Consider the following 19,879-nt stretch of genomic DNA (forward strand, 5'->3'; position numbering starts at 1 on the left):
GAACCACTCGCAGAAGTGTACCCGTGAAGGCCAGTCAACTGCTGATAGTGCCTGCACACGCTGTACATGGTACGGAAACAACTGGTTCTCGCGTAGCACTCTCTATACAGTGACGTGGTCAACGTTACCTTGTACAGCAGCAATTTCTCTGACGCTGGCATTAGGGTTATCGTCAACTGCACGAAGAATTGCCTCGTCCATTGCAGGTGTCATCGTCGTTCTAGGTCTTCCCCAGTCGCGAGTCATAGGCTGGAATGTTTCGTGCTACCTAAGACGCCGATCAATTGCTTCGAACGTCTTCCTGTCGGGACACCTTCGTCCTGGAAATCTGTCTCGATAAAAACGTACCGCGCCACGGCTATTGCCCCGTGCTAATCCATACATCAAATGGGCATCTGCCAACTCCGCACTTGTAAACATTGCACTGACTGCAAAACCACGTTCGTGATGAACACTAACCTGTTGATGCTACGTACTGATGTGCTTGATGCTAGGACTGTAGAGCAACTAGTCGCATGTCAACACAAGCACCGAAGTCAACATTACCTTCCTTCAATTGGGCCAACTGGCGGTGAATCGAGAAAGTACAGTACATACTGACGAAACTAAAATGAGGAATGTTTCCTGAAAGTTTGGCCGTACCTTTTTGTAAGACCCTGTATAACCCGCTTCCTGTAACAAACGTAGAAATTGAACAAAGACAGAAAAATCATACAATTTTAGCTTTCACGGCCGGTATTGTCTTCACTTAAAACTTCCGGGCTGATAGGCCGTGGTCGAAGTATTAAATTCTCCCCTGACGTTTCGTCTCCGACTGCGGGAGACATCCTCGGAGGTAAAGCGGCGAACTGCGAAGAGAACTCGAGGAAGCGCTGATTATATAGGCAGTACAGAGGGCGCCACTGTCGATCACGTGGCGTCGGCTATGAGACAGTCTCTGGTAATGCCAACATTCTCAATTGAAAGTAATCGATCGTCACGCTTGCGGTGCAACGCTGACATCCAAATTTCATCCAGTTTAACACCTTCGTCTTTCCTGTTAAAATTATTACGGTGTCTATCAGGATATAAGATGAACATCAACAAAAGCAAAACGAGGATAATGGAATGTAGTCGAATTAAGTCGGGTGATGCTGAGGGTATTAGATTAGTAAATGAGACACTTAAAATAGTAGAGGAGTTTTGCTATTTGGGGAGCAAAATAACTGATGAGTTGAAGTAGAGAGGATATAAAATGTAGACTGGCAATGACAAGGAAAGCGTTTATGAAAAATAGAAGTTTGTAAACATCGACTACAGATTTAAGTGTCAGGAAGTCGTTTCTGAAAGTATTTGTATGGATGTAGCAATGTATGGAAGTGAAACATGGACGATAAATATTTTAGACAAGAGGAGAATAGAAGCTTTCGAAATGTGGTGCTACAGAAGAATGCTGAAGATTAGATGGGCAGATCACATAACTAATGAGGAGGTATTGAATAGGACTGGGGAGAAGAGAAGTTTGTGGCACAACTTGACCAGAAGAAGGGATCGGTTGGTAGGACATGTTCTGAGGCATCAAGGCATCACCACTTTAGTATTGGAGGGCAGCGTGGAGGGTAAAAATCGTAGAGGGAGATCTAGAGATGAATACACCAAGCAGATTCAGAAGGATGTAGGTTGCAGTAGGTACTGGGAGATGAAGAAGCTTGCACAGGATAGGGTAGCATGGAGAGCTGCATCAAAGCAGTCTCAGGACTGAAGACCACAACAGCAGCAATCAATCTCGATAGCCTCTCTATACATGCGTGCATAATAATGCGAGGTTTTTGATATGACGCTCTTCTCGCTGAATGTTATTTCATGATCACCTTCCTGGTAAACATGTTCCGCTACGGCCGATTTATCCGTATGACCTAGGCGGCAATTGCTCTTGTGTTCAACAAGACGGGTGTTCACGCTTCTCTTTGTGGTACCGATATAAACCTGTCCACAATATCGGTACCACAAAGAGAAGCGTGAACACCCGTCTTGTTGAACACAAGAGCAATTGCCGCCTAGGTCATACGGATAAATCGGCCGTAGCGGAACATGTTTACCAGGAAGGTGATCATGAAATAATATTCAGCGAGACGAGCGTCATATCAAAAACCTCGCATTATTATGCACGCATGTATAGAGAGGCTATCGAGGTTGATTGCTGTTGTTGTTGTGGTCTTCAGTCCTGAGACTGGTTTGATGCAGCTCTCCATGCTACCCTATCCTGTGCAAGCTTCTTCATCTCCCAGTACCTACTACAACCTACATCCTTCTGAATCTGCTTGGTGTATTCATCTCTAGATCTCCCTCTACGATTTTTACCCTCCACGCTGCCCTCCAATACTAAATTGGTGATCCCTCGATGCCTCAGAACATGTCCTACTAATCGATCCCTTCTTCTAGTCAAGTTGTGCCACAAATTTCTCTTCTCCCCAGTCCTATTCAATACCTCCTCATTAGTTATGTGATCTGCCCATCTAATCTTCAGCATTCTTCTGTAGCACCACATTTCGAAAGCTTCTATTCTCCTCTTGTCTAAAATATTTATCGTCCATGTTTCACTTCCATACATGGCTACATCCATACAAATACTTTCAGAAACGACTTCCTGACACTTAAATCTGTAGTCGATGTTTACAAACTTCTATTTTTCATAAACTCTTTCCTTGTCATTGCCAGTCTGCATTTTATATCCTCTCTACTTCGACCATCATCAGTTATTTTGCTCCCCAAATAGCAAAACTCCTTTACTATTTTAAGTGTCTCATTTACTAATCTAATACCCTCAGCATCACCCGACTTAATTCGACTACATTCCATTATCCTCGTTTTGCTTTTGTTGATGTTCATCTTATATCCTGATAGACACCGTAATAATTTTAACAGGAAAGACGAAGGTGTTAAACTGGATGAAATTTGGATGTCAGCGTTGCACCGCAAGCGTGACGATCGATTACTTTCAATCGAGAATGTTGGCATTACCAGGGACAGTCTCATAGCCGACGCCACGTGATCGACAGTGGCGCCCTCTGTACTGCCTATATAATCAGCGCTTCCTCGAGTTCTCTTCGCAGTTCACCGCTTTACCTCCGAGGATGTCTCCCGCAGTCGGAGACGAAACGTCAGGAGAGAATTTAATACTTCGACCACGGCCTATCAGCCCAGATGTTTTAAGTGAAAGACAGAAAAACTTTGGCTCTTTCTGTTTCAAGGTACATGTAATCAAAATATTAAGTGAAATAGGCATATTAAAAGAAAACTTTGTTCGTCCACCGTTCATTTCTTTTCTTAAAAAGTGATAAGTGGTTGAATACTACAAAAAATCACCAGTATTCTCCTATTGATTCAGCTTTTTTGAAATTCTGCTCAGAAATCATGTTGTAATCGGCGATTATATCACTATTTGGGCATTTCGAAAAGCCAGTGCTGAAGGGTGAAACCTGAATTTGAAGAACTCTGTTTTTCGTGTTAATTTGTCCGTTTTCGAGGGCTATAAGCAGATGAAGCCGTATTTCGTAACACACGTTGCAGATCAGCTACTGTCTGTCTTTATTACATACTATGAATGAATTAGTGTTAATTTTTTAGTTTATTACTTTTACCGTAAATTTCTATATCTTTCATAAGGTCATAGAAATAGCTGAAAAATCTTTAATATTTTAAAGCAAATGAAGCAGTGTGCTTCATTGCTATGTGACTTCGTAAAATGTCCGCCCCTGATAGCTGAGTGGTAGCGCGACACAATGTCAATCCTAAGGGCTCGGGTTCGATTCCCGGCTGGGTCGGAGATTTTCTCCGCTCAGGGACTGGGTGTTGTGTTGTCCTAATCAGCATCGTAATTTCATTCTCATCCGCCGAAGTGGCGTCAGATCGAAAGACTTGTACCCGGCGAACGGTCTACCCGACGTGAGGCCCTAGTCACACGACATTTACATTTTACTTCGTAAAAATATTTCCAGGCTAGAGTTGGTGCGATTCTGAGATACAATGGATGTCCGGTGATGACAACGAGAACACCTGGGACATGATTCACAGGAACCGTGAGGGATATACTTTTTATACCAGTCACTCGGCGAGCAGACTCGATCGAATATATGTTTCGGTTGGCCTACAGGATAAGGTGGTCGACGCGGAACGATGGCCTGCGTCATTTACTGATCATATGGCTTACATTTGTACCATATCACTCCCTGGGCAAAGTGTGCGGAGAAGCCGCGGGACATGGAAGCTCAATTCGTCACTTTTGGCGGACCCCGAATGTCGTCAGAGAGTCGAGGGGGTATGGGCCACATGTCAACGCCGTCTACCAACATATACCTCCGTGCTTCAATGGTGGCTCAAGTGTACTAAGCCGGCAATAAGAAGAGCTCTCATACAGTATGGTCGGGATACGACGCGATGGCAAAGAGACACTCTTGATTATTATTACACCATGCGTCGTGAGCTGTCCTTCCAGGTGCCGTCTGCAGAACATCATGCGGAAGTTCATCGTGTCAAGGCACAAATCCTATCGATCACGCGACGACGACTGGGTGGCATCCCAATACGGGCAAGATGTCTCGACACCATCACTGGGGAACGTACCTCGATGCACCATGTGTCGCGGGAACATAAACGTTACCGCCGGGCATTGGTAACAGTGCTCCACGGTTTAGATGGCCGTCAACTGACAACACAACAGAACATTGCAAATGAATTTTTAGAGCATTTCCGCCACCTATATGCCGGTACACCGACGGACCGTCTGCTGGGGGAAGAGATACTGCAACATCTGCAAACGACACTGACAGAGACGGATAAGGCAGCGCTTATGGAGCCACTCACAGAAGACGATATACTCACAAAAGGAGCGGCCCATAAATCACCAGGGCCAGATGGGATTACGCTAGAGTTTTATCGACAATTCGTGGACATGATGATGCCACAGTTGGTGTCGATGTACAATGAGGCGATGCGTCCGGACATGCGCCTACCGTCGGATTTTGTGACGGGCTTTCTTCTTCCCATCCCGAAGATGGCGGGGAGTCGCAGTGTTAATCAATATAGGCCTCTCACTATGCTAAACACCGACTGTAAAATCTTTGCACGACTACTAGCGTCTCGCCTCAAGCTGGCGATATCCAGGACAATATCCCCTGATCAGGCTTGCCTAGGGGTGCGAAGCAACATCTCCTCGGCGTTAAGTGAATACCGTGACGTTATCGCCCTTGCGGAAACGTGTAAAATGCGAGCAGCGATGATAACTGTGGACTTCGATCGTGCGTTCGACAGGATAAACCATGACTTCTTGGCGTCAGTCATGAGCCGAATGGCGATTCCACCTGTTTTCATCCCCATCGTTATGAGGCTAATACGAGGGGCTACATCGAAGGTGATTGTAAACGGTCGGGAAGCGGGCTCGATTCCTATTAACAGCTCAGTCCGACAAGGGTGCCCACTTTCCATGATGCTGTTTGCGATAGCGCTTGAGCGGCTGATGTGTGTTGTGAGGCGCTCACTTACTGGGATAGCGCTTAATGAGAACTCTTTCGTTTGTCGCGCATATGCGGACGACCTGATCCTTCTTGTCAGATCAGGACATGAAGTGCGTCAGGCTGTTGAACATCTAGACTCTTACGGGACGGCGGCGGGCAGTGTCGTTAACATGACGAAATCCAAAATTATGCACATTGGACGGGGTCTGGAAGACGTACCGGGACCGTTTCAGACGGTGGAATCGCTGAGATGTCTGGGGATTACATTTACCCGTTTACTACGGCGGTCAGCGGCGGTGAGTTCTCGGCGGCTTCTGCAGAATGTTCGTCTGACCATACGCAGCAACTCACTGAGAGCCTTTGACATGATCCAACGTGTGGCATACACCAACGTTCACATGGCGTCACGACTGCCCCATTTAGAGCAGATCCTACCAATACCGAAGGGTATTGCAGACCGCCTCATGGCTGCCTTTGGTTACTATGTTAGTACTAGGATGTTATTTAAGATAAAATATGATACGTTAACGCTACAGTTCCGGAACGGTGGCCTCAACCTCACAAACGTCCGAAACAAAGCTCTGGCGCTTTACATGCGAGCGATGATACGAAACTGGCAACAAAGAAAGCATAACATAACGTCAGCTCTGATAGAAGTACTTGTTCCGCCTTCGTACGAACCCCCTATTGCGGTGGGCAATATTTCGCCTTCTCTTGCACACATTGCCTCATTTCTTGTCGATTACAGTTATGTCCGTCTGAAAGTACCTTCGACGAGAATACCCACGACTCGGGAGATCTATAGATGCTTGATGGATCACCATGGCCGCAACATAATGGAATTCAAATACCCGTCGAGAACGTGGAACAACATTTGGTGTGCAGTGCATACTCCATTACTGTCAACAGCAGCGAGATCGATGTGGTATATTCTTATAAACCGTAAACTTGTGACAAGGAGTCGATTACAGACAATTCATATGGTCGATTCTCCTCTTTGCACAAACTGTGGACTGTTAGCAACGGAAGAACATGATTTAGTGTGTGGCGCAGCGAGGGACGTCTGGATGCTGATGCGTCGAATACTGGCCTTCCTTCGGCGCACTAACTACACAGAAATCTCATCGGATGTACTTTTTCTACCGGACAAGACCTTTTTTCCCAAACAAAAGACGTATGCGGTCAATTGGATCGCTGGACATGCGACGAAATATTTGTATTCGTACGATATTAAGTCCGTGATGGATTATTGGATGTATTTACAAGAACAACACGAGCTCATACGGAGTCATACGAAATACAGGACTTACTTTTCCAATTTTTTAGGAAGTGTTTTTCACAATCCGCCCGACAGCTGGGGTGTCCCAGAACTGAGAAGACTCCTGCAGCAGAACGACTAGAGACAGTACTGCGCGGTTCAATTATATTGGCATATAGCACACTGAGAAGAAAACTGGCCCCTACCTGTTGGCGCCAATTATGACTGGATTATGTTAACGTCAAAAAAAAAAAAAAAAAAATACCGATGGGAAACACCGAACCCGCCTCAGATAATGGTCCTTCGAATGGTCGACGCAGGACAAATACATCCCGCCCACACTGGCAGAAATGGTCAAGATTATTCTATGGCTTTCTGTCAGGTTTATGATGCGACACCGCGTGATGCAGGGATTGTGATGCAGATGATAACTTCATTTTCACTCCCGCCCGTGACTAGGATTGTCATTTACTTTATTCCCGTTAAGAGGGCGGGCTTTGCGTTGATTTTTATGGTTTCCAAATTGTTTTTGCTGTCTCGATACTCTTCTTATCCCTAGGACAGCACAACTGAACGAATAAAGATTGTTTGTTTACCCTGCCTTCCTGTTCCTCCCCAAAAAAGGAGTGGTCGCGTTGTTGGACCATAAAGCGGAGGAACCGCGTTTTTCTTTTTCTTTTATTTATTTTTACAACATAAAAAAAAAGCCATGGCTCATAAGCACAGCTGTCGCTGCTAGACAGCGTGAGAACGGCTCCTGTGACACTTCGAGCGACTATATATTCACAGAATGTCAATCCTAAGGGCTCGGGTTCGATTCCCGACTGGGTCGGAGATTTTCTCCGCTCAGGGACTGGTTGTTGTGTTGTCCTAATCATCATCGTCATTTCATTCTCATCCGCCGAAGTGGCGTCAGATCGAAAGACTTGTAGCCGGCGAACGGTCTACCCGACGGGAGGCCCTAGTCACAAGACATTTACATTTTACTTCGTAAAAATATTTCCAGGCTAGAGTTGGTGCGATTCTGAGATACAATGGATGTCCGGTGACGACAACGAGAAACTACCGTAAAGACGAGCAGGTGGGGTCAAGTGTTGCACACTGCATGTACACGTATGCCATAAACAGAGACACATGATAACTGCGGCATGATTGTCTCAGCGATGCTGTACCAATTCTTATGCAATGGGTTTGTTGCTCGTTTCTGTCGGCATTGTTATTAAAATAGCACTGATCGGTTTTTCCATTTTTATAATAACGCAATGTTTTTAACCAATGCAAATTTTACAAATAAAAATTACTTCTATTTTAAGAGAGGTTTATTTTGAAACGAAAAATTTTAGTACTGCTGGTCTGGCTAATTGTAATATCGGTGTTTTTACTCGGTTATTCGTAAAAAAATAAAAATCACCAGTTATAATCAATACCAAACAAGCAGCAAAAAATTCCGGTTATTCAGAACCAAAATACAGCTATTGGTTGTGACCTGTTGGTTTATCCCATACTAACCTGCGACCCTCACGTGCGACTGTAGCTTCTGTACTGGCGAGCCGGCCGGGGTGGCCGAGCGGTTCTAGGCGCTACAGTCTGGAACCGCGTTACTGCTACGGTCGCAGGTTCGAATCCTGCCTCGGGCATGGATGTTTGTGATGCCCTTAGTTAGTTAGGTTTAAGTAGTTCTAAGTTCTAGGGGACTGATGACCTCAGAAGTTAAGTCCCATAGTGCTCAGAGACATTTGATTTGTATTGGCGATGAGCGCACACTGCTGTGGTATTGGCAAACAACTTGTTAGGACGGGAGGAGAGTGTCAGTATTTGTCTAATCTTCGGTGACAAACATGGGCACTACTATCAAGGAGTGGATACGTTCCACTTCAGAACGTTGTTGCCAATGTATATACACTGCCTGACAGAAAAAGTAAAGCACTCAGAAGTGGAGGAGAAAACAAAATGAAACTTCACGGGTTAAGGGCGTTTGTGACGTTATTTCAGTGAATTCTAAATTGAGTCAATGAAATGTCAATAATACAGGGACCAATGATGAAAATCTAGAAAAACCCACACCGCACATTGCCAGAGCATGATAACTGTTTATCCAGCTCTCTCAGTCCATACTTTGTAAACGATGCTTCATCCGTTAAAAAAAAATCTTCCGTAGAAATGCCACATCACTCTTCTGTCTGGAGAGCTGTACCCGATTCTGAAAATCAGTGCCACGAAGCTGCATGTGGTACTTGCAGAACAGTGCCTTGGCTGCTCCAATTGGCACATTCAAGATGTCTCTTAGCGGCGTGTGCACTGTGTTTCATGGGTGCTGAAATGTTAAGTCGCTTTCTCTCCGCAGTTTCTGTTGTTTTTCGTTAGCATAATTTATACTTCACATTTCCAGTTTCTTGCAATTCCTTATAATGTTTACAAAGACAGTTCTCGAGGGCTTGGATCAACCAGGATACCTTTCAGCATATTGACAGTTGTTTCTAGATCCTGAGGTTCTGGGTTCGATTCTGGGTCGGGTCGAATTTTGTCCACTTGGGGATTGGGTGTTGTGTTGTCCTCATTATCATTTCATCATTATCGAAGCGCAAGTCACCGAAGTGGTTTCAAATAAAAAGACTTGCACTAGGCGACCGAACAATCCCACACGCGATCTCCCGCCCATTAATGGCATACGATTATTTCATTTTTTACTATAGCCAGTGTATTCATCCCGTCATACTGCCGGCCGCTGTGGCCGAACGGTTCTAGGCGCTTCATTCCGCAACCGCGCTGCTACTGCGGTCGCAGGTTCGAATCCTGCCTCGGGCATGGATGTGTGTGATCCCTTAGGTTAGTTAGGTTTAAGTAGTTCTAAGTCTAGGGGACTGATGACCTCAGATTCTAAGTCCCATAGTGCTTAGAACCGTTTTTTTCGAGTCATACTCATCCTCATCAACAACTATATTCCTTTTTAAAACAGTTCTCATTTATTCTATTGTCTCAGTAGCACATTTTTATTACATTAATAATTTTTCACTTTTCTGCCTTCAGTGCTGCGTCTTACTGCCAGCTGTGACCTGGTGGCTACCCAGACCATGACGTCTGGAGTAACACAACTACGCCTCTCCAAAACAACCTCTACCCAGGTCAGCAACATACTTGCCGATGATGGTCGTCCTTGGTAGAGCACAACCGTGCTTCATCAGTGAACACAATGCAACACCTTTCATTAGCAGTCCATGCTTCCTGGTTGTGACACCACTTTGTGGTGTTAACATGGGACATGATTCCCTAGTCCAGCTTCTGCTAGTCTCCAACCAATGGTGCGGCGATGACAGGATATTCAGTGAGTCCGTTACTTATTCTTGGATGACAGGCACACATATGAAGAGGTTACGATGTACTTGGTGCACAATTCGGCGATCCTCTCTTGTGGAGGTCAGACTTGGTTGGTTGAAAGGTTATCAAAGAGTGTGCCAGACCTTACGTTTCCATGCAGCCCAACATCGGGCCCCTGTCACGTCCGAATACCCCACCTGTCTTGATATAATGTACGATTCGGCCAGATGGCCAAATGGATACCCACAGTGAGGACACTTTCAAATTCTGTCAGCTGCTGATAACAGCGTCTCCCGTGGCTCATAGCATCTTCGCGTCCTTCTCGGTGCTCACTGAACATCTCACGATATTCACGTTCCTTATACAGGGTGATCAAAAGGTCAGGATAAAATTTAAAACTTTATGAACCACGGAACAATGTAGATAGAGAGGTAAAAATTGACACACATACTTGGAATGATATGGGGTTTTATTAGGACAAAAAAAAAAACAAAGTTCACAAAATGTCCGACAGATGGCGCTGGACAACAAAACGTCAGTAACTGCTACCGTGACGCGTGAGAGGTACGCCGATATGTTACAGAATTGCGTCATCACCAGCCTGGCTGATAAACACCTGCTGGAACGTACGATGTTTATGCAGGATGGCGCTCCACCCCATATTGCTAGACGCGTGAAAGATCTCTTGCGCGCGTCGTTTGGTGATGATCGTGTGCTCAGCCGCCACTTTCATCATGCTTGGCCTCCCAGGTCCCCAGACCTCAGTCCGTGCGATTATTGGCTTTGGGGTTACCTGAAGTCGCAAGTGTATCGTGATCGACCGACATCTCTAGGGATGCTGAAAGACAACATCCGACGCCAATGCCTCACCATAACTCCGGTCATGCTTTACAGTGCTGTTCACAACATTATTCCTCGACTACAGCTATTGTTGAGGAATGATGGTGGACGTATTCAGCATTTCCTGTAAAGAACATCATCTTTGCTTTGTCTTACTTTGTTATGCTAATTATTGCTATTCTGATCAAATGCAGCGCCATCTCTAGGACATATTTGAACTTTTGTATTTTTTTGGTTCTAATAAAACCCCATGTCATTCCAAGCATGTGTGTCAATTTGTACCTCTCTATCTACATTATTCCGTGATTTATTCAATTTTCAAATTTATACTGGCTTTTTGCTCACCCGGTATAAGCTTCCAGTCATACCCAACGACAATGTGTACGTGTTGGAAGTTATATTAACATTCGGCCTTGTCTTCTGGGTGCTTCACCTTTTTTGTCAGATTGTGCATATGAAATGAAAAGATCACATGTGCTCTATTGTAGGTAAATCATATGATTGGCTATGATTCATTGGTAGGATACTGGGAAACTGGTTTGTTTACAAAAGCGACGGCATACAAAACACTTGTTCTGCCCATACTTTAATATTGCTCGGGTGTACGGGACTAGTACCAGGTCAAATTAACAGGCAACGTCGACTGTGCACAAAGAAATGTGGTGCAAAGAGTTGCAAGCTTGTTTGGTTGGCAGGTGATGTGTGCATAGTTCCGTGTAGTCAGCGCGTACACAACTTTCCCACTAGAGCGCGCCCCGCTAAGCACAACAGCGCAGGCGTAGCGCTCGTCCGTCTACGCTCTAAGAGATGGCGCTGCCATAAAGACGGACCAAATTCTGCTTCCGCCGATCCGCGTATTAATATGTAACGCAGCCAATGAGATTGCTGCTAACGTAGAACCTTTTCTCCTCGCGGATCACACTCGCGCAGTGATACCTGAACGCGCGAGGTATTGTAACGAGTGTACAGACCTCCGATTAGTCAGTCTGCATTAGTCTGTAGTCAAGTTACAGTCTGCGCCTAATAAGATTATCATATTCCTGTACAAAGCCATGAAGAGAAATGTATAGACACTTTGTCAAGTATCAGAGATATGTGAGAATAAGATTAACGTACCAAGACCAAAGGAACTTCAGATTGTCAGTTCTAAATAGCATCCAGAATCAAGTTAAATAAGGTTTATGATTTTTATTATTTTAATAAATGTGTGTGAAAATTAATCAAGTTCTGTTTAAAGTTGGTCACCGTCAATCTGCTACTCTAAGAGTGCAAGTGGCATTTCTATCATCAGGTATCTGACCTAACGGCAGAAGATAAACACGTCACGATAAGACCACGAGACATATTGCTGACACTCGCCTACTTCGTTAGAGCGACAAGTCAAATAATCTGATGGTGTGTGTACCGAAGGTCTTACAGTACGCACACCACAGCAGGAAAATATAACAATGTCGAAAAATTTTTCACTGAGACACACTCAGAAAAAGACACCATACATCTCGCGATAAACTATTTAGAAGACTTCAAGTACAATGTCTCAGCGCAGAAAGTATAAATAATTTTCAGCCTTTATCTAATAAGATTGGACTATATATAATAACAAAGAAAAGTAAAGTGTCAAAGCAAATGGAAGTTTCGCTCTTGGAGGTCTTCACAGGGAACAGATGCTCCACACAGTACATCAGAATCGCCGGCCGGAATGGTCGAGCGGTTCTAGGCGCTACAGTCTGGAACCGCGAGACCGCTACTGTCGCAGGTTCGAATCCTGCCTCGGGCATGGATGTGTGTGATGTCCTTAGGTTAGTTAGGTTTAAGTAGTTCTAAGTTCTAGGAGACTGATGACCTGAGAAGTTAAGTCTCATAGTGCTCAGAGCCATTAAATCACAATCAGCGGGGTAGTCTGCAAAGCAGGCGTATGCGGCGAGACAACCTCATAGTTCCGGTCCGGCGTACAGAGGGCACCGCCTTTGGAAAAATTTGGAAATTTATGGTGAGTTACTATGGGACCAAACTGGTGAGGTCATCAGTCCCTAGCACCGCAATGTTTAGCTGCACCGGTCAAATGGTTAGAAACAGAGCTTTGCTCAGTATCCATTTGCCTGATGACTATTTAGGGTTCCACATGGTACGACGACAGCAGATTGATTGGTAGGCTGAGTTGGAGGAGGGGACCGAATAGCGAGGTCATCGGTCCCATCGGATTAGGGAAGGAAGTCAGCCGTGCCTTTAAAGGAACCATCCCGACATTTGCCTGAAGTGATTTAGAGAAATCATGGAAAACTTAAAACAAGATGGCCGGACGCGGATTTGAACCCAGCAGAAGGAAGTTGAGAGTCAACTGGAGAATCAGCAGGTCTACTTCCAGGGCCGACGTCATGCCAGCTAGTAAGACGACGACCACCGCCTGTCTTCAACGTAACGGCTGCCGCTTGCCTACCAAATCAATCGTTCAGGGTCTGCTCTTAGACATTCCTAGAAGTGTAACTTAGCCTGATTAGGATTTTGATACGAAGTGAGTATTAGAATATTATGTCTAGTGTCAGGGTGCCGGCCGGAGTGGCCGTGCGGTTCTAGGCGCTACAGACTGGAGCCGAGCGACCGCTACGGTCGCCGGTTCGAATCCTGCCTCGGGCATGGATGTGTGTGATGTCCTTACGTTAGTTAGGTTTAATTAGTTCTAAGTTCTAGGCGACTGATGACCTCAGAAGTTAAGTCGCATAGTGCTCAGAGCCATTTGAACAATTTTTTGTCAGGGCTCATCAAAAGAGAGTTACTCTACAGGTGTTGGACAAGAGTATGGAAACACAGCGAGAGATGCATGGTTGGATGTAAATGAGGATGCCTGCAGATTGTGCTGTTGTATTTAACCACGGGCGGCACCTGGGCAATGTCCTCAATTCGTTGCGACTATCAGTCGTGGTCAGAACAGTGTTCTACATAGTTTTAACTGCATTATGTTCGAATTAAGTGACATCGAAAGTGGGCGATTGTTCGTCCTAGTATAGGGGGTGCTTGCCTGACCAAGGTAGCTGAAAGATTTGGTGCTTCAAGTGGCACCATCCCGAAAATTTATACTGCAGACAGTGAAAGCGGAAAACGTCATCCGCTAAATCACAACGCGGACGTAAATGTCTGTTGAGTGATCGTGACAGACGGTCATTGAAGAGGAAGATTAGGAAAAATAAGAGGACGACAGCTACAAAAGTCACTGCAGAGCTGAATGTGGTACTTGCGAACTCTGCCAGGACCAAAACAGAACGAAAGGAGTTCCATAATCAGCGAAGTTCAGGACGAGATGGAACTCCAAAACCACTCATCAGTGATGGAAGTGCCCATAACGCGAAAACGTGGTGTCTAAACCATAAAACTGAACCATGGAGCAACGGAGAAAGGCATTTCGTCAGATGAGTCTTGCTTCACTCTGTTTCTGACTTCTGCCCGAACTTAACGTCGCAAGAGCGAAACATGGCGGGGTTCAGTGAAGATTTGGGTAACGATATCGTGGTGTTCCATGGGTCCTTTGGGCACCCGGCAGCGTCGCATTACTACCAGGGATTATGTAGTCATTTTGGTTGATCAGGTCCATCCCGTGGTACAATGGTTGTTCCCCAGTGGTGATGCTGTCTTTCAGGACGACAGGGCCCTTTCTCACACAACTCACATGATCCAGGATTGGTTTTGTGAGCACGAGAATGAATTGTCGCTTCTCCCCTGGTCACAATTGTCACCAGATTTCAGAGTTATTGAGCCTTTGGGACCTACTTTGGAGAAAAGGGTGCGTGATAGGTATCGACCTCCGTCATAATTATTTGAAATTGCCGCTATTTTACAGGAAGAACTGTGTAAGTCCGCAGCTCGTGGTCTAGTGGCTAGCGTTGCTGCCTCTGGATCACCGGGCCCCGGGTTCTACTCCCGGCCGGGTTGGAGATTTTCTCTGCCCAGGGACTGGGTGTTTGTGTTGTCCTCATCATTTTATCCTCATCGTCATCATTCGTGACAGTAGCTAGACTGGACTGTGTAAAAATTGGACTGCGTGAAAACTGGGACTTTGTACGGGCGCTGATGACGGCGCAGTTGAGCGCCCAACAAACTAAACATCAAGACCAGTATAAGATTGCTTTGAAAATCATATGGAACCTTATTTATCCATTCCGAGATGACTGGAAGCTGTTTTTAATACATAATGTTTTCGTTTTTCAGTATTTTTATGCACCCTCTGTATGTACTTTATTCAGTAATATCTGTTGTGAACTTTTACTCAGAAGTGATATGATATATTTTGCTTGCTCAAAACAACAATAAGAGCCTTTATATTTCCCAAAAGATCAAAGTTTTGTATCGTAGGGAAAAATGTCTTCACATGTTGTAAGTAGGCTGTTTAGGTTTTTATATTGGTAACTCCACGTAGCGCTCTGTATGAAAATCACTGGCTGTGCTGTGTGCAGTCTGTGGCTGGTTGGCATTGTTGAAAAATTCTCTATTGTAGTGGGCAGTTGGATGTTAACAGTGCGTAGCGTTGCGCAGTTGGAGGTGAGCCGCCAGCAGTGGTGGATGTGGGGAGAGAGATGGCGGAGTTTTGATAGCGGATGATATGGACGTGTGCCTATCAGAGACAGTAAATTTGTAAGACTGGATGTCATGAACTGATATATATATATATATATATATATATATATATATATATATATATATAATGACTTTTGAACACTATTAAGGTAAATACATTGTCTGTTCTCTATCAAAATCTTTCATTTGCTAACTATGCCTATCAGTAGTTAGTGCCTTCAGTAGTTAGACTCTTTTATTTAGCTGGCAGTATTGGCGGTCGCTGTATTGCAGTAGTTTGAGTAACGAAGATTTTTGTGAGGTAAGTGATTCATGAAAGGTATAGGTTATTGTTAGTCAGGGCCATTCTTTTGTAGGGATTTTTGAAAGTCAGATTGCGTTGCGCTAAAAATATTGTGTGTCAGTTTAAGCACAGTCATTTATAATTTTTCTAAGGGGACGTTTCAATGTTTATTTTTTCAGTCGCCTCTTAAAAAATTTGCAACGTTTATTCTCACTCCCTCTCGAAGATATTGCCAAACAGTTTTGTTTTGTTCAACCTTTTCTACCGTGTTGCTATTATCGTTTGCTTGGGACTCTCGTCTTTCTTCACGTTTGTAATATCTTTTGATATAACGCCTGTAACAGAAATATACCGACAAACTTCGAGGGGCTGTGAGGGTTGTCTTTAGGAACAAACTAGGAGCTAGAATCCATGTCCAGAAATGTTATCCGTCGACTTCACGGAGCGTCGCTGATGTAGGGGAAAATATCAGCTGCTAGGCCACACTAAAGGCAGCAAAGGTGAGCTGTAACTGTGAGGTCACTTAGTCACTGCTCTTAGCTGACTTTACGTGTTGTGAGAGGCGTGAACGCGTGAGATGCCGGGTAGCGTCCTGAATACTGCAAAGTGTTCGGCCTGCAATACGTCAGCGTTACAACTCACGTTTGCTATTGAATGGTCGGCCCAGCGGCAGGGGTTTTCTCCGGTAACAGCAATGCTCCGTGACATCATTAGATGGTGTTTCCAGATAGGGTTTCCTGTCCTCAGTTTGTTCTTCAAGACACCTTCACAATCTCTCAAAGATACCGTCGTACAGTGAATTTCGGCACATTTTTGGGTTGTACTAGTTTTCTTGAACTCACAGACTGAAGAAATCAATATGGCACTACACTTAATATAGTTTTATTGTTATGTGAACGACCCATTATAGCTGTACACTTAACAGCTGATCTGACTTACTTGCTCGCAATTCCAGAGTGGTGGCTTGCACACGCTGATCAGGGAAATGTTCTGTGCGCGATTCATCCAAACAGCACACACCTTTGTGTTCGAGATCCACGTTGCTGCTGTCAGATAATGGTCGCTGTGAACAAAAGACCGCGCGTTACGTAAGTAAAATAATAAAAAAAATCATTCATCCTCACTAACGTGGATAAATCGAGCAGTTAATAACATATATGTCCACATACATGTGTGTGTGTGTGTGTGTGTGTGTGTGTGTGTGTGTGTGTGTATGTGTATGGGTGTATGTGGTTTGGAAAAGTACATAATTTTTCTGTGGTGCTGTTGAAATATCTTTTGTGTCTCACGAAATACAGAATGAAACACAAGTTCCAGGCTGAAAATCGCAGTACAAGTTTCTCCTTACTAGCCAAGACGCCAGAAAATGTAATTTTCTCTACCGTTCTTGTAATTCACCTATTTTCCAGTCCATGCTCTTGGACAGTTTCTTTTATTTGTTTTTAGTATGATACATAATTGGTACTGGACCACTTGAAATTCATTTAAAAGCGATGGAATCATTGCACAAATCTGGTTTGGTGGAACGCAGATTGATAGAGATCAGATTGATATAGATTCATAAGAAAAATTTGTTCACGAAGTAGGTTACTTACGAAATTCATCTATTTCTTGCGTTTCTATTGGGCTAAGGGCACGAGTGAGGTGAGAGTGAGTGAGTGTGTCATTTTGTAGGTTTATTCCTCTCTGCGCCATAACATTTTTAGCCATTTTATCCACATTAGTTTCTTTTAACATCTGTAGAGGCGCTGATAACCTCGCCGTTAAGCGCCCATAAACTGCAAACACACCCTGAACTAAGGAACCCATTAGTAAGTTCGATTAAAGGAAGAGATACAGAATTATCAAAGAAGAGCTGCATGTTTTGTGACAGTCTTGCAGAGTCACTGTCATAAAGTTACGAACCCCTTAATTCATTTATGCATCGTGTTCCGTAAGTCCCATTATGACAGGAAGCCATCTGGGATGTGGAATGAGTCTGACTACACATTAACAAGCAGCAGCAGAGGCTGCAGGCTACTTCTAACAACAAATTGTGACTAATTCTGAGCCGCTCACGCTGATGAGTAATGGAATTACACCCCTGAGTCCAAATAGTCTGTACGATTATAGAAGGAATGTCTAATAAGGTATCCCTGAATTGTTTTTGAACATTTGGAATTTCCAATTCCCTGCCTTCTGTCCACTGGCAATATGTTTTAGATATTCCCATCAGAAATTAGGACTCCATTCTGCACACTAGACAGAGATCAAAAGTCTACATGGAATTTATTTTTGTTTCTAGAATTGTGGCTGTGATTTTCGCATTTCATTCTAAATTGTCTTGTTATTAACCAGAAATACCATTAGGGAGTATTTGTATTGGCATATAAGTATAAGGTCCCTGAATAGGTTCAGCAGGATGTTTGGTTATTGACTTTGCGTAATATACTTAGTGTATACTTCTGTAGCTTTAATACTTTTTTGAACTTAGCTGTATTTAACAGAATGTTTTGTCATAGGACAGTATTGAATGTAATTATGAAAAGAACTTTTGTTGCATCTCCAGTGCAAAGAATTGTTGCGCCCCAGAATAAAATAGTGGATTATATTTAATAGCAAATATTAAAAAATTGTTGAGTTGTTCCCTGGCAATGCCTGAGGCAAAGCAGAATGAGTCGATGGCCAGGCAGAATGCCAAGAGATAGAAACACTGACGGTGTAGCTGCAAGCACAGAAGCTACTGAAACGCTGTGGACGGGCTGAGCACTCAAGCAATGTAGCAAAATGACATTATGGCAACAGAGGGGTATCATCATAACGGTGACTGCGCAAGGTGTCGCAAGAAGGCTCAGACTGAATGCAAGAGTAACCATTCAGTTTCTGACGAGGCCAAAACGAGCGTCTGAACGGCGAAGTTGCTACATTTTGGAGCGACCAAGAGTGTTGATGAGCCCAGAAAACCTGGGCTCATTCAGTGATCCCCGCAGAAGGATAACGTCGATGGCTCAGCCCGGCAAGTACGTATACTCTGACTTGCACAGCTTGTTTTTCAGTTGTAGCTCAGTGTTGCAGCTAACCGGCATTGAGGTGGAACCAGTGACACTCCATTCCCGCCCTACTGGAATGACTACAGTCTACGATGCCACCACCAACTAAGTCTCAAGGACTTTGCTGCCGAGAGCTGCTGCTGCCTCATCCTCATCTTTGTCGATGGAAGGAAAACTTTGGTGCCTTGCAGCATCAGGCCACTGAAAGCCTCACTGATGGTCGCTGGCGAGCTGATGAACCACCATCGTTCTGGGAGAGAGCAGTAAATGATGTCCCATGACTCGCAGCTACGAGTTGACCCCAGTGTCGCGAGCCGGTCTACATCTACATCTACATCCATACTCCTCATGCCACCTGACGGTGTGTGGCGGAGGGTACCTTGAGTACCTCTATCGGTTCTCCCTTCTATTCGAGTCTCGTATTGTTCGTGGAAAGAAGGATTGTCGGTATGCCTCTGTGTGGGCTCTAATCTCTCTGATTTTATCCTCATAGTCTCTTCGCGAGATATACGTAGGAGAGAGCAATATACTGCTTGACTTCTCGGTGAAGGTATGTTCTCGAAACTTCAACAAAAGCCCGTACCGAGCTACTGAGCGTCTCTCCTGCAGAGTCTTCCACTGGAGTTTATCTGTCATCTCCGTAACGCTTTCGCGATTACTAAATGATCCTATAACGAAGCGCGCTGCTCGCCGTTGGATCTTCTCTATCTCCTCCATCAACCCCATCTGATACGGATCCCACACTGCTGAGCAATATTCAAGCAGTGGGCGAACAAGCGTACTGTAACCTACTTGCTTTGTTTTCGGATTGCATTTCCTTAGGATTCTTCCAATGAATCTCAGTCTGGCACATGCCTTACCGACGATCAACTTTATATGATCATTCCATTTTAAATCACTCCTAATGCTTACTCCCAGATAATTTATGGAATTACCTGCTTCCAGTTGCTGACCTGCTATTTTGTAGCTAAATGATAAGGGACCTTTGTTTCTATGTATTCGCAGCACATTACACTTGTCTACATTGAGATTTAATTGCCATTCCCTGCAACTTGCGTCAATTCGCTGCAGATCCTCCTGCATTTCAGTACAGTTT

General features: G+C 44.5%; 1 protein-coding gene across 1 annotated transcript in view; it reads right to left on the reverse strand.

The window, feature by feature from the left end:
• The window catches only part of LOC126416569 (inactive dipeptidyl peptidase 10-like), a 391,761-nt gene that overhangs the window by 97,314 nt on the left and 274,568 nt on the right, over positions 1-19,879 (reverse strand). The window contains exon 9 of the mRNA XM_050084317.1: positions 16,694-16,817. Within this exon, the coding sequence (XP_049940274.1) occupies positions 16,694-16,817 (124 nt within the window). The remainder of the gene's footprint in view (positions 1-16,693; positions 16,818-19,879) is intronic.

This window comes from Schistocerca serialis, chromosome 8, assembly GCF_023864345.2.
Source record: "Schistocerca serialis cubense isolate TAMUIC-IGC-003099 chromosome 8, iqSchSeri2.2, whole genome shotgun sequence".
In the NCBI taxonomy this organism is placed as follows: Eukaryota; Metazoa; Arthropoda; class Insecta; order Orthoptera; family Acrididae; genus Schistocerca; species Schistocerca serialis.